The sequence below is a fragment of the Lagopus muta genome, chromosome 5 (assembly GCF_023343835.1).
Source record: "Lagopus muta isolate bLagMut1 chromosome 5, bLagMut1 primary, whole genome shotgun sequence".
Taxonomy (NCBI): domain Eukaryota; kingdom Metazoa; phylum Chordata; class Aves; order Galliformes; family Phasianidae; genus Lagopus; species Lagopus muta.
Window position 1 is genome coordinate 13,768,223 of NC_064437.1, and position 14,567 is coordinate 13,782,789.

General features: G+C 44.7%; 2 protein-coding genes across 2 annotated transcripts in view; one reads left to right on the plus strand and one right to left on the minus strand.

Annotated features, from left to right (window-relative positions):
- The first annotated feature begins 348 nt into the window (after positions 1–348).
- On the plus strand, positions 349–3,993 carry CCN1 (cellular communication network factor 1). The gene is made up of 5 exons (XM_048946080.1): positions 349–485; positions 576–792; positions 1,113–1,460; positions 1,589–1,791; positions 1,901–3,993. The coding sequence occupies exons 1-5, from the start codon at positions 426–428 to the stop codon at positions 2,198–2,200; spliced, it is 1,128 nt and encodes a 375-aa protein (XP_048802037.1). The 5' UTR covers positions 349–425; the 3' UTR covers positions 2,201–3,993.
- A 5,384-nt stretch (positions 3,994–9,377) lies between these two features.
- Positions 9,378–14,567, minus strand: part of ZNHIT6 (zinc finger HIT-type containing 6) — a 30,302-nt gene continuing 25,112 nt past the window's right edge. Inside the window, exon 10 of the mRNA XM_048945897.1 lies at positions 9,378–11,572. Coding sequence (XP_048801854.1) covers positions 11,487–11,572 — 86 coding nt within the window. The 3' untranslated portion in view covers positions 9,378–11,486. The remainder of the gene's footprint in view (positions 11,573–14,567) is intronic.

Below are 14,567 nucleotides of genomic sequence, written 5' to 3' on the forward strand. Positions count from 1 at the left end.
TCCAGCGGCGCCCCCGCGCAGCGCTCGCCCCCACGGACGCCCGAGTAACGGGATCGCGTCCGCGGCGGTGCCGGCGGTGCCGGAGGGACGCGGAGAGGCCCCCCGGGCAGCCCCCAGCCCCGCAAAGCGGCGCGGTGCCCGGACCGGGCGGGCGCGGTGACCCCCCGCGGCAGAGCCGCCGCCAGCGGCCGCGGTGCCGGGAGACGGGGCGGGGCGGAGCGGCCGCGCCGCGCGCCAGCCGCATTCCTGGGATGCCGCGAGCGCTGGACGCGGCCGCGGCCCGGAACGCGCGACGTCAGCGCCGAGGCGCACGCGGCGGCCCCGCGACCCATAAAAGGCGGTCGCGCCCGCCGCTGCCTCAGACCGCGCCGGCCCCGCTTCGCGATTGCATCTCGAGCTGCGCTCTCGCTCCGCGCCGCTAAGACATGGGCTCCGTAGGAGCTCGCCCCGCGCTGGCGGCCGCCCTGCTCTGCCTGGCCCGCCTGGTAAGTGCCGCCCTCGAGGCTTTACGGGAGGGCTGGGGATAACGGATCGGCGGTGCCGGCGCTCACCGCTCCTCTCTGCTCGCCCCGCAGGCTCTCGGCTCTCTGTGCCCCACCGTCTGCCAGTGCCCGGCCGCCGCGCCGCAGTGCGCCCCGGGCGTGGGTCTGGTGCCGGACGGCTGCGGCTGCTGCAAGGTCTGCGCCAAGCAGCTGAACGAGGACTGCAGCCGGACGCAGCCCTGCGACCACACTAAGGGGCTGGAGTGCAACTTCGGCGCCAGCCCCGCAGCCACCAAGGGCATCTGCAGAGGTAAGAGCTGCCCGCAGCACGGTGCGGAGTGCCGGAGTTTAGTAACTTTGAGTCCATGTATGGTTATGCTTTGTTGTTGGTAGCTTGGCAGAAAGGCACATGACTTCAGCAGTCTGGAATGCGATTCAGTATGTCTGGGCTCCGCTAAAAGCACATAAGGAAAAGTGATTCCTGACTAACTTATTGTTCTAGCCCCGCGTCTCCGGGGGACTGTAGGGAACTTTACCATAAACCGAATTTAACAGAGCAGCAAAATATGTGTCTTTAAACGACCGATTCCCGGCGCTGACACCCTCTTCTCTCTCTTTTGCTCTCTGCAGCACAGTCTGAGGGGAGACCGTGCGAATACAACTCCAAAATCTACCAGAACGGCGAAAGCTTCCAGCCCAACTGCAAGCACCAGTGTACGTGCATAGATGGAGCTGTGGGCTGCATCCCGCTCTGCCCGCAGGAGCTCTCCCTCCCCAACCTGGGCTGCCCCAGCCCCAGGCTGGTCAAAGTGCCTGGGCAGTGCTGCGAGGAGTGGGTCTGCGATGAGAGCAAGGATGCGCTGGAGGAGCTGGAGGGCTTCTTCAGCAAGGAGTTTGGTCTGGATGCTTCTGAGGGCGAACTGACCAGGAACAACGAGCTGATTGCCATTGTGAAGGGAGGCCTGAAGATGCTACCTGGTGAGTGTGTGCTGATCCGTGTGACAGCAGAAGCTGAGGTGGGAGGGAAGCTGTGTGACACTTTAGATTGACGGAAAGAAACTCAGGGAGAAGGCAGAGGTAGTCTAAGCCCCCCTTTTCTTTTCCAGTTTTTGGATCTGAGCCACAAAGCCGAGCTTTTGAGAACCCCAAATGTATTGTGCAAACAACTTCCTGGTCCCAGTGCTCAAAGACGTGTGGGACCGGCATCTCCACCAGAGTCACCAACGACAACCCCGACTGCAAGCTCATCAAGGAGACCAGGATATGTGAAGTGAGGCCATGTGGCCAGCCCAGCTACGCCTCCCTAAAGGTAAATACAAACATCTCTGGTGCTCCTTTTCTTTCCAAACTGGTTCAAGTAGAGGGTAAAGGCAGGACAAGGATCTCCCACTAATGATGTCATTGTCTTTTCTTTACAGAAAGGAAAAAAATGTACCAAGACTAAGAAGTCCCCATCCCCTGTAAGGTTTACTTATGCTGGATGCTCCAGTGTGAAGAAGTACCGCCCCAAGTACTGTGGGTCTTGTGTGGATGGCAGGTGCTGTACTCCCCAGCAGACCAGGACTGTCAAGATCCAGTTCCGCTGCGATGATGGAGAAACCTTCACCAAGAGTGTCATGATGATCCAGTCCTGCCGCTGCAACTACAACTGTCCGCATGCAAACGAAGCTTATCCCTTCTACAGACTGGTCAATGACATCCACAAATTTAGGGACTAAGTAGTATTTGGGGTGGGATGTTAAACAGAATTCTGAAGTAACCAGCCATGGAGAAAGGACCTCTGATGGAAGTGGTGCCTTGCCCATTCGAGGGCAATATGAGATATTACAAGAGTGCACTGTGCAAATGGACACTAATGCAACAGAGATTTAAGCATAGTTAAAGCTTCATAGTACTGGAGCAACTTTACTGCTTCTTTTTGGAGCACCTTTATCTTATACTGTTTTCTGTTTGTAAGTGATCTGATGTTTTATTCCGGTTATGAAAACTTTTCCTTTCCTGTTCAGTTTAACACTATGCTTTTCCCCTCCCCTCCATCTTCTCCCCTACTTTCCCAACCAAGTTGGAAGTTACATTCCTTCCTGAGGTGGGCACTTGTGGGGTGTTCACAGTGGCAGCTATTATGTACCAACTGTAGTTTAATGGCAAACAGAAATCAGTTGTTTTAAAGCTGAGTATTTTATTTATCAAACTGTAGCTCTTGTTTTCTTTTTTTTTTTTTTTTTAACCCCTTCGAACCCCTGTAATACTGGAATAAGTTGTAAATGATTTTAATTTTATATTCAATGAATTAAAAGAATTTATTTATGGAATTAATCATTTAATAAAGAAATATTTACCTAACTATTCTTAGTAGAGAGCATCTTGAAAGGCAACAGACTTCAGCTCCTTTCCAGGACCACTTTGAATCGTCTGGAAACCAAAACAGGCTCCACCCCAGGTACAGCAATGAATGAGTAAGCTGAGTCTTTGGGTAAACGGTATTTTGAAGTGGTATATGCAATCTGTCACCCTGTGCACTAGAAAGTGTATACAGAGAAAGCTTCCTGGCACTGAAAGCAAACGTTTGGAAGAGAGACTGAAATGTTAATTAGTCTGTCAGATTATTCAAACTGTCCTGGAATTTGCAACATAAGGCACTTCATTAGAATGCAGTGTGTGCACAGTGATGTTGAGCACTGGGGTGGAAGCGGTGGGCAGGTCTCACATTTTTGGTGGCTGCTTTCTGCAAATTAATGGAGTTCAGTGGAAGAAGAATGTTTCCTACAGTCTGCAGGAGGTAGTTGGCTTTCACTAAATTCAAATTAAATGAGCTTGAAGCAATGACTTTTGTTAATCCTAATAACCCAGTGATGAAAAGTAAACATACTGTTAACAGGAGAAGAATGTGAGGAATTTCAAGTACTTTTCCAATAGAGTAAAAGGCAAAGCAGCCAATCTTCTCCCTTCTCCGCCTTCCCTTCCCACTTATTAAATATGTAACTACACTTCAGGGATGGGGATGACATTTAGTGAACCAAGGGAGTCCTAAGATAGCTAGCTGGCGTGCATTAAGAAAGTGACATTTAAAAATAATCTACAGCAGGAACTGAGAAAGCTGTGTGAACCATTTGTGCTATGCTGGTTAGCATAAAGCTGTACTACAGATAAGACTGAAAGGAAACCTGCAGCACCATTTTTTCCTCCTCATCATCAGTCTTCTGGCATAAGCCCTTCCTGTGGCCTTTACTAAGGAAAGCACTTCTATAAAGCAGCAACTGATGGTGTGGTTTTGGAATTGTGAAGCACTGCCATCCGCTGCTGTGCAGTTAGATGTCTAAGTGGTTAAGAGTTCACTTCTCATTTGATTAGGCATAAATACTTCAATAAAATAAATGGCCAAATGTCTTGCTGGCAGTTAATGCTCTGCCTGAAAAAATTACAGCTGTCTCTCTTCTGCTCAGTCAAGTTTTCTCCCCGGAGGCGTTCACAGCTTCAGCTGTTTTGGAATTTACCACCTGGCCACCAGTCTTAGCTGCACCTAAACCTGTCTGTACAATACTTGTTGACAGCAAGAGCGTAAAACACAGTGAAGTGCTTTTGTTTTTTTTTGGTAACATCTGGCACTGAACACTTCCTTACATCACCTTTCACTGAGAAATCACATTTACTCACAGGGCTACTGTACAGATAGAAGAGTGTGCTGTGTGCAGACACAGTGCTGTCTGCCCAGCCTGGGCCACCTCCACCTACAGGTACACCTGTGTAACACCTACCTTCAAAATGACCTAATGCAGCTCTCCTACAAATCACACACAGCTATAACTACACTGTGCTACACGCACAGGCTGTTTGCCTAAACACGCACGTACACAAGCACCCATGGCCCCTCCTACTCCCATCTGGTATGCGGTTACAGGTGCAGGCCTGAGGTTTTGCAGCCTATGTGCTGGGCTTTCCATGTCCTATCACGCAGAGAGGTGCATCTGTCATCTCTGCTCAAAGAAGAGTTCTGGTGGGAGAGTAAGGGCTGCACGAGCAGGACATGCAGATTTTGGAGTAACGTGTACTAAATAAAATTGCACTGTTATAAAGAGAGGAAAATGAACTACAAATCTTCCAGAGTTGTTCCTCACCAGCTGCTCATCAACAATATTCTCTTTTCATTTGTTGTATTTCAGTTACACAGCAAAATGACAAGCCCACAACTCCCAGTATGGTGTAAGGAGTCAGCAGAGTCAACACCTCTGCACGTGCTTTGAAACGTCCCTGCTGTTCCAACACTAGATACTGCCACAAAAATATCCATGATAAAAAGAGGAGTTCCTTCAGGTGTAAGCAGGAGGGCTTACAGGTAGGATAAACGAGCACAGATATGATTTTACATCTTGGTCAAAATCTAAGATATCCAAATCCTTCCTTCATAATGAATACTAACAGAACTGCAAAGAAGGCACGAGGAACATGACCAACGAACAGAAGCTGTAAGCATTCAGTGAACGCTGCTTGTCACGGCTGCTCCGGCCAGCAGCCCCCGGCCAGCAGCCCCGCGGAGGGAGGACGGGGTCACCCGAGGATGGAGCGTGGCACGGCGCTTTGCCGAGGCTGCTGCTGCCGCCACAAGGAATTCCTGTCGAACTGCACCGTTAGGACTGTCGGAGGTCTCTTCTATCCAATGCAGTCACTTACAAGGGCCCGATGGTGGTTCCTGCTGTACTATCAGGGTTACGTGTAATATATACATACATACGCTCCCTACTGAAGAAGGCAACACAGTGAAGACAAACTTCATGCTTCCCGAAGTGCTGCATCACGGGAAGCACACGAAAGGCAGAAGCCAGCAGAAAGCAGCGCTCCCTCACTACGTTACGCCCTTTCCAGCAGGACTCTGCTAGCACTCTCATGAATGAGCAGGGAGGCTGAAGAGGAGCAGATGGGAGGAAAAGCCAACATCTCTCTGGCATGGACAGCCAGCCACTAGTTAACCCGTTCGGAGCCTGCCACAAGGACTGCTATAAGCTCCATATAAGCTATCATGGAGCTGCAGCAAAGCCAAACCTACCAGGTTGCTCCAGGCAGCAGACCCACCTCTTGCTGCTGGGGGGAGCCTCGGTGAGCTGGTGGCACTGCTTACATGGGTGCTCACAGCGAGGGACAGCTGTGCACTTGTCCCGCAATCTGTCTCCAGATTGTGTTTCACACAGATGTGTCCCTGTTTTCATCTTCACCATTCTTTCCTCAGTGTTACATATCCTTGTAGAAAACAGCATGCAGAAATACAGGGGAGGCCATTGAGAAAGCATCAACACAGTTCATTCTGGAGATACCTATAAATGCATTTCAGCTAAGGAACAACTGTGCTACACTACAGCATGGTGAGATTCGGTATATGGAAAATAGAAATCCAGCCAACAAATTTACACAATAAACACCAATGTGTACTGTCCCATGAAGACCAAAAACCAAGAAACCAAATAGACAGTATCCAGTATGCAATGACTCTTTTTTTCCCTAGAAAAACTACAGAGCTATGAATTCTACATACGCAATTTATGTTGGAGAATGTCCTGGAAGACCCCAAGGCACCATTCACAGAAGCAACCTCATGTGTCCTGAAGTACAACCACTTACCAGATGGAACACAGCAACCATCCAGAACAGAAACATCACACAAGCTCTTGTAAGGCTTTCACTCACTGGATGGAATACCTTTGTAAGTAGGGTGCACAGATTTGTGCAAATGGGAACTGAGTTAGGATAGAGACACCGACAACTTACCATCATGGTGAAAGCAGCCATAGTTTTAGTAACAGGAATGAAGAGACTGTTATAAATGTCAGTCAAACAGTCAAGAGTGTGGTTCACCAACATTTTGAGAACACTGTTTCCACATCTGATCAAATGGAGACCAGTGGGTCAGCAGATTCAAAGCAGCTGATTCTCTGAAACCACCGAGGTCCTTTAGCAACTCAAACCAAACAGATTAGATCCTAAAAATCTCATAAAATCTAACAAGATCAGACACTAACACAGCGTAGCCATAAATCCAGCAAGTTGTTAATGAGAACTTAAAACAGGAAGATACATTTTCCTCTATAGAAGTAGATACTTGCACTGCAGTGGAGCAACCCCATTAAAACCAATAAGGATGCCCAAGCACAGCTGAAAGTTGAAGCTGTGAAAAAGGGAGATCACAGAGCTCAGATACAAAAGTGATGGGGATTTCCCAGATAAGCCTTCTTTGCCATCACTTAGCTCTTTTTCCGGAATGTCTGTGCCTCAGACACCTGTTCCTCACCTGTGCCTCTACAGCACCTGGAAAGTCCCCTACAGGCACTCCCGGAAAAACAGACAACTTCTGGGGTTAGGACATGATTCAGCAGAGAACCAGGAAGCAAAGAGTGGAAAGGCAATGGGCAGCTTTCACGCTTGTTTCTTTCTGCTTGTGACAGAAGTGGGACGACAGAAAGAAAGCACAATGTGATTTGAGAAATACTTTTGCCTTCTTCATAAGCTGGGATCACACAGCAACCAGCAAGCTCTCAGTGCAGTAGCAGTTTATTCTCTAAACTGAGACTCGCTCTCCCTCCTCACTTCTATCCTGCTTCTTTGGCAGATTATTTTTAACTTGCTCTAATTTGTCACACCACCAACAGCTGTCCTGATGCAACTGATGCAAAAAGTAGCCTCATGCAGAAGGACTAGACAAACATGAGGACTACTGCGCCAATTAAAGTCCATCATTTCCAGCACAAGCAGGAGTCAGCAAGGCCAACAAGACTTGCCTTTGCACCAAAGGTAGGTAAAGTGCTAGCTTATTTCCACATATTACCACTGCATTAATTTTCCTGTTCAACAGTCTACTGTATTAAAATAGGCAAGAAAAGTTAGCAGTTGGGTAATCAGGCCAAGGCAGTGGAATTCTGTTTTCAAAACAACAACAACAAAATATGTTACGATACACAGAGCCAACGAGGGCAAGAAGCACTCAGTAAAAGCATCACTGGAGCAAAGCCACTGCTCTATGGGCCAGAGAGACCAGGCAGGGCACAGCAAGGACACGCTTCTGCTATCAGACCACAGAGACAGGCAGCAAAACAACTGTCCTTGTGTTCTCCTGGTTTTATATGTCATCTGCAACTCTCCTTTCAGTTTCAGTATTTATTTTGAGTTGGTTTTGCTGTATTTCTTGTTTGTCTTCCATACATGTGACTTCCTTCCATCTCACCACAAATTTCTACCAAATAAAACCATATGCACTGCCATAGCAACATTGTAATACAAACACACAGTAATCTTTGTTCATGAAGTACACAGTTGTTTTTTTTTTCTCTCTTATTAACAGAATCTGCAACTGCATACATCAATGTCATGGCAACAACATAAACACAGATTCAAGATATTCTTTCTTCAGAGGGAGGAAGAATAAATGTTTTCAAGAAAAGTGTGTGGGATTTAAGGAAGCAGGATGAAATGTTTGTGACCAAATAGGGATGAAGTTACATCATCACAGCTGTGCACTGCTCTTTGAAGCCTGCTCTGGTAAGATGTAACACATTCTCAGCTCCTACAGGCGACAACAGAACACACCCCACCTGGCAGGCCATGCCTAAGCCACAGCTGTCCCCACACAACACACAGGTGAGACTTCCCATCAGTGTGAAGGTGAACCCAAGCATTCATGCACTTTTTTAGACTAGATGAGGTCTCCTGCCCTGTGAACAGCTCTACTCCCAACACAAGGTGAAGCCGTGCTGTGTTGTCAGGTAGCAAGGCCTGCTCAGCTCTTCGCTCCCAGCTGCCTCTCAGGCAGCAGTTTCTGAGGCACAATCCTTTTTCCCTCTATAGAACAATTCCCAAGGGACATGAATACGGTAAAACCTAGAATTTGGGTGTGTTCACTTAAAACTCAGCTTCTGCACTGACAGGAGCATGATGCTGTTTGCCCATGACAGTTCCATGACTTATGCCTCATACCGCAGGAAGTTATACAAAAAAGGAAAAGAACCAAGTTCTCCCATATGACTGACTCAACCCCACTTCTCAGCTATTGCTATGCCCTTAGCTATGTGCTATTTTTGTTCCTTGGTTTGTGAAAGGGATGACTTCATTAAACATTCTTCTTTTTTTTTTTTAGCAGCATGTTCATTGAGTACAAGAGGCTTTACTCTGCTTTGTAAGCCAATGGCCCTTCAGTTCAGCATGCTGTGAGTGCTCAGGGCTTCAAACCTGAACAATCTAAACATTAACAGTGCCATAACACCACATGCAAATAGCTTGTTCTTTTCTGGGACAAGCAGTTTATAGAGGAAAACAAATGAGTGAGCATAGTAGGCATAAAATCAAGCACTCAACACAAGCTTGAGCTGAATGACGAAGATTAAAATATCAACACAGGGTTTCCATTCGCAGACATCATCTGCACTAAATCAAATAGGAGTCCTGTACTGGAATCCCATGATAGCATGATTGTGATCCCATGCTTTCCAAATGGATTGAAGTCTTCCAAACAGCCTCAGCTGTGTCTTAAATTTCAACTGCTTAACCAGAAATTCAAAAGTATGTTTAAGATGGTTATGTCTCTTGGGGAGGGATTAAAAACTTCTAATTGCCTACAAAGGTATGTAAGAGTGGATAAGCCTTGATTAAATCACTAACTGTATCATTATGATGAATTATGATTCTTGCAGGACCTGCACCAGTCAACTGTCATCACTAAAGCTGGAGCAAAAACCATTATTTTGAATCATTTTTATATTAATTAAAAAAAAAAAAAACAAACTAGCTAAACTGAGCCAGAATATTCTGATTCCATTTGGGCTTGCATTTGATGAATGCCTATACTCAACAAAGTGTAACTGTTACAAAAAGCAAAACAAAAAAAAACAGTGATACAATAACAAATGGCAAATGCACTGTATTAACATGGACTTTTACTCTCAGTTCAGATGTGGAAGATGGCTCATAGCTTTGTTTGTCAAATGTCATTTCCAGCAACCATTCTATGAACAGTACTTCAAAATGCTTAGGATTTTCTCTAAGGTAAGAAAAGATTCACATCTGTAAGAAAGATTTAACAGCATCTTCATTTACAAACAAATCAGGGTTGTGTTCTGACTCCCATGGGAGTTTAAACTAGATTTATATGAGAAAACACAATGTGGGGAAACCCTCTCATTCTATCAACGAAGACCTCCATGAGCACAGGAAATAATGCAAATCACATCTATCACAGATCTGTGTTCCTCAGCCAAACACTAATCACAATCATCCGCAGACCAACATGAATATCTGCAGCACTCCCATTCCCCTGCATGCTCCAACTGCACAGAACCACCACAGTGCTACTCCAGACGAAACATTTCCTGGCAAATGAACCGTGGCAGTTTTGCTGTTCTGCTCTTCTATAGGTGTTAATATGAATGGCTTCAAGAGCGGTTTAAAGTAATTTGTGGCTACCAAATGAGCATGCAATAATCACTGATTAGGAAAAGCTTATTCACTTCCACTGAACTGAAAAAATATGAAAGCAACACCTATAGCTAGGAATTGCAGTCCTTTAAATAGGGTTAAGAAAACAAACACTGAAACAAGATGTGGGCAGAAGCCCAACAATGATTAAAAAAGAAAACAGCGCACAGGTGGCTACTGCCAGGAGAGGAGAAAAGCTTCCCTGTTTTATCAGAGCTTGCAAAACAAACAGAGGAAAAAGCACACAGTGTCCCTGTGAGGAGCAGCAGTATGTGCCTACCAAGATCTAATGTTCTTTCCAAACCTCATTAGCTGAATGTAGCTGTGAACAATAATTTAATGACAATTTGTCTGCAAAGGCGTGAATAAACTTCTACACAGCTCTTGAACATCTCAAAAATCTCTTCTAGGTATGGCTGGCAAGGACTAGACAAGCTGGTGCTGAGGTATGGGTGGAGCCTCTGGGAGCCTGAGCCCTTCTCCATATTGCTGTCATAGCCCCCTGAGACCTCAGCATGACTTCACTGCTAGGTGCTGGATTTTTATCTGCAATGTCAGTCACTGGCTTGTGACTGACAAACCACCTCCATGGGAGCTGTTGGTCAGAGCATCCAGCCTTGCACTCAGGTGGCTGCCCAGTGGGCATCCCTTGCACCACCTTTAGTCACAAAGGTGACAGCCTCAAGCAGGGGGCAAAATGAAGTGGCAATGACGGCAGCAACCACCTCATGGAGCTGTTTGCCATGTAATCATGTGCTGATGACTTTGCAAATGCTTCGAACGTTTAGTTGATATTTCAGTATTTACACTACCAGGCTTCAGTAGGTAATTTCCAGATGCAAAACATCAGCACTTATAAAAAGTTCAGTGCATCAGCACTAATGGCACTCACTTCTATTTTATTTTTTAAACTGAGACTAATTTAGAAGATGAAGCATGCCACCCCCCCAAAAAAGTGCAACTTGTTCTCTCCTTAACATGAGGCAGGATGCAACCAAGCATAAAAAAAAATAATCTACTGCATCAGGCACCCAAAACGTTGCCGCAGAAGACTGAAGTCCAAATTAAAGAAAGATCACATGCAGCAGCTTTACATGATGAAGAAATACTCTAAAAGAAAGTTGATCCAATGAAACACTAGATTTTATCAGTAAGTTGAAGTACTGTGACTCAAATCCACAGATAAACACAAATATGCAGTATTTACACTTTTAGAAATCTGACATTGAGGTGCTATGATAAAAAGAAAAAATACACAATGTTGAAGCCAACTTGGAAACTTTACATTTGGGCTATTGACTCAATAGAGATACATGGACAGAGGGGTGCTATGCAGTAAAATCAGCAGATTTTTCTGGAACCAGCCACTCCCAATCTCTTTATTTACATACCTAAGTATGCATTCTAAATCCAAAGTCAGGGAGGCAGTTTGGAAGTGCTGCCTTAAGTGAAGCAAACCAAACTGAACCTCAGAGAAAATCAGTTGTGCAAAAAAGATTTAATTAAATAAGGAAATATAAAAGGCTCATCCCACCCTCTTCTCTCATAGAACTGTCATGAACTCTCCCGAATTTCTCCTTCTTCCTCAGAAGAAAGGGACGAACTTCCACTGTCCGAGTCCTCCGCAGATTCACTGGCCTCTGAGGGTGTAGGACACAAAACAAACAAACAAACAAACCATTAAGCCATTAGTTTCAGCAATTTCTTTTTCCAGTTTGCTCACACAGAAGCAGTGTTTTCATTATTCTTTTCCTTCTAATCACAGTTTCCTCAAGGATAATTATTTCATAAGGCGGAACCATCTCAATAGAGGATACTGCCCTGCAAAGGGCCTTGTTGCTGAAGGAGGAAGCAAGGTAATGTTAGGGATTCTTTTAGGTTTTAAATCTGAGTCTCTCAGTCAAGCAGCTAAGTAGAATATTCATCCCATACAAAATTTTTCATCTACTGAGTTCAAATTGTTCTCTTGATTTGTTTTAAATGTTGTTTTTGGGGTTGCTACATAAACGTATTACAACTGTAATGAATTATAAATCATTAGCAGTTTTGTTAGGCTTTCAGTTAAGATGGGAAACTATTGAGAAATTCTAAATGGACAATTAAGATGAGGCACATATGTGCTCCTTCCTCATATTCCAGCATCCCAAAGATGGTGTCAAGCTGCATGAATCCATGAGCTAAGGCTGATGAGGTTAAAGCTGCACAGTAACTTGTGCTTTAGGACAGGCTGCTGCGTTCTGTTGAGCCCACATCATGAAGCAATCATTTCCCAAACTGGTCTTAAGCCATGCATCCCGAGAACCCTTCCTTAATGAGCACTGACTCCTGTCACCTCGCGGTGAGGTCACCAAATGCCACTGGTTGGTGGCACTCAAGTAGCACAAAAATAAACTACAGCCAAGTAGGCACGCGATTCACATGCTGCTCTCATTGATATTTTCAGCATTTGATCCAAATAGGAATTCAAAGACATTTTTGAGCATTTAATGTCAGAGGCTTCATTAGGAAACATTACTCAAAGGGAACTGATGAAACACAGTTACTGTCTTGTCTGGATTGGTTCTACATCTGGCAAACATGGATAATACACAGGACACAGCATGCACCTGTACAGTTTCAATGGAATTTGTACAAGAAAATAGAAGCATTTCACCCAGAAACATCAGAGGTCACATTTTGTCTACATTAAATCTAGTGTATAATCAATTAACATTTATATGCCAGATATGTACGGAGTAATGCACAAAGTAAGGATTATTTTTGCCCCTAAGCCCTGTGAAAACTTCTATAATCCCCTACTATCTTCAGCCATGACTGACCTTGTATGCTGAAATCAGAGCACCTGTATTTTTTGCAATGAGCAAGTCAGGCATCAAAACACTGCATGAAAGAATGTGGCAATCTCCTGCCTCGCAAAGAACCTCAACACACAAATCTTCACTTTGATTTAGCCTGTTATAAGTTTTATTTAACACGTATATAGATTGCCTGCACTCAAAAAGAACATGTTTTTTTTTTTAATCTTGATAGCATTGCCTAAGATTGCCCAGTCTCTGCCATCATAAAACTCTTGGCAGTTCATTCAATGTAAAATTTGAACTCTAGGTTTAAATTACTTGCAAAAACAAAAGGGAAAACAACCGAGTGTTGCCACGTTCTCCTTTACTCTGTAAAGGGTCTTAACACAAAACAGGAGCTTGATGACGGTGACACAATGCTACAGAAGAGATTTTCTTGTCTAAAAATAACAGTGACATAAAGCCCCCTCCCACTCTGATGTTCTGAACATGCTTTTCCTGAAAGAATCTGGAGGACTGGAAACTTGGGAGAATTCAATACTAGAAAAGAAAGTGCTTGTTTGCAATACCCTGTCTGTGCCATATGCCTAAATACACAGCCAAGCCAGAGCAACTACAGTGTAAAATGCTTAGCTTCCATGTATAGGATCCTAAGAAGCACTAAAGGGAAGAGGGAAAGCTTACAAACACACACAAAATATCTTCAATATTCCTAAGCTAAAAACCTCACTAGAACGTACAATTTGCAATGTTCTGCAGGTCACTATTCACTTCTATTCTGATTCATTGTTACTACTTGACCAGAAGTATCAAGAATATAATTGTTCTGCCAAGGCAACTTTCAAATGTAACATTTCTGTTGGCCGGACAGAAAAGTAACATCCTCCACAAGTCAAACTCTAAGGCTTTATGAAAAAGACAAAAATGGAACAAAAGAAAAAGAAAAAAAAAAAGAAAAAAAAAGATTGGAAAGACAGAGGTTTTTGTTTTTTGTTATTTTTTTTTAAGATTATATAATCCTGTTGAGATACTTATATTTTTAACATCCAGAGATGGTACTTTTGGAAAACAAATTATCGTACAGCAAATATTCGATATGGGTTGAAATGAGTGTGATATGACAACAGTTGTGAAAAATCTGGTTACTTTTGCCATTAGCTATCATGTCTTCCTGCCACAACCTGAACACCTCAACATGCGCTTGACTGTGATGGAATTTACAGAACGGTTACTAAAGCAAAATAAGAAAATTAATGCTTCCCAAAACCTGCGGTAGTTGCGAATATTCCCTGAATACCAGCTTTGGGGATGAGGGCTAAGTGAAGGATCCCTGCAGCAGAAGATGCATCCTTGCACTGCACTGGGTCGAAGAGCTATCTGCATCTTCCCAGCTATCAGCTCACTCCCCTCACCCTTCTGCTCCGCATTCATACAGAACCACTCAGTCACTCATTCACCACTTCTTGGTGCCTGTGCCCTTACACACACAACCCCTCCGCCAGCTCCAGAGGTGATAACGACAGCCACACAGGTCAGATTGAGTTTATGAGTCAATCAGTTCCAATTCCTTCCCAATATCTAAATCGCAGGCATAGGGCTGACTACCTTTTGGTAGCAAGGGACCTAGACCTAGAAACAATGGATAAACCAAGGTACCTAGTTTCTGTGTATAGCAGTAAATCCATATGCAATGCTAGGGTGGACATCAGCAAATCAAGCTGCTTAGACAAGACTCCTGTCTCATTCCTTGGCACACTGTCTCACTCTCTCCTGCAGTTCATAGCACAAGAAATGTCCACGTGCAGTTTCTTGCACAGCAGATCTCTGCAACAGATCA

What these genes read in the sequence shown, in the direction of transcription:
- CCN1 (XM_048946080.1), top strand. Translation starts at nt 426, where the DNA reads ATGGGCTCCGTAGGAGCTCGCCCCGCGCTGGCGGCCGCCCTGCTCTGC. An exon ending in CACCAAGGGCATCTGCAGAG is followed by an intron (nt 793 to 1,112) that starts GTAAGAGCTGCC and finishes TGCTCTCTGCAG; the next exon opens with CACAGTCTGAGGGGAGACCG. An exon ending in AGGCCTGAAGATGCTACCTG is followed by an intron (nt 1,461 to 1,588) that starts GTGAGTGTGTGC and finishes TTTCTTTTCCAG; the next exon opens with TTTTTGGATCTGAGCCACAA.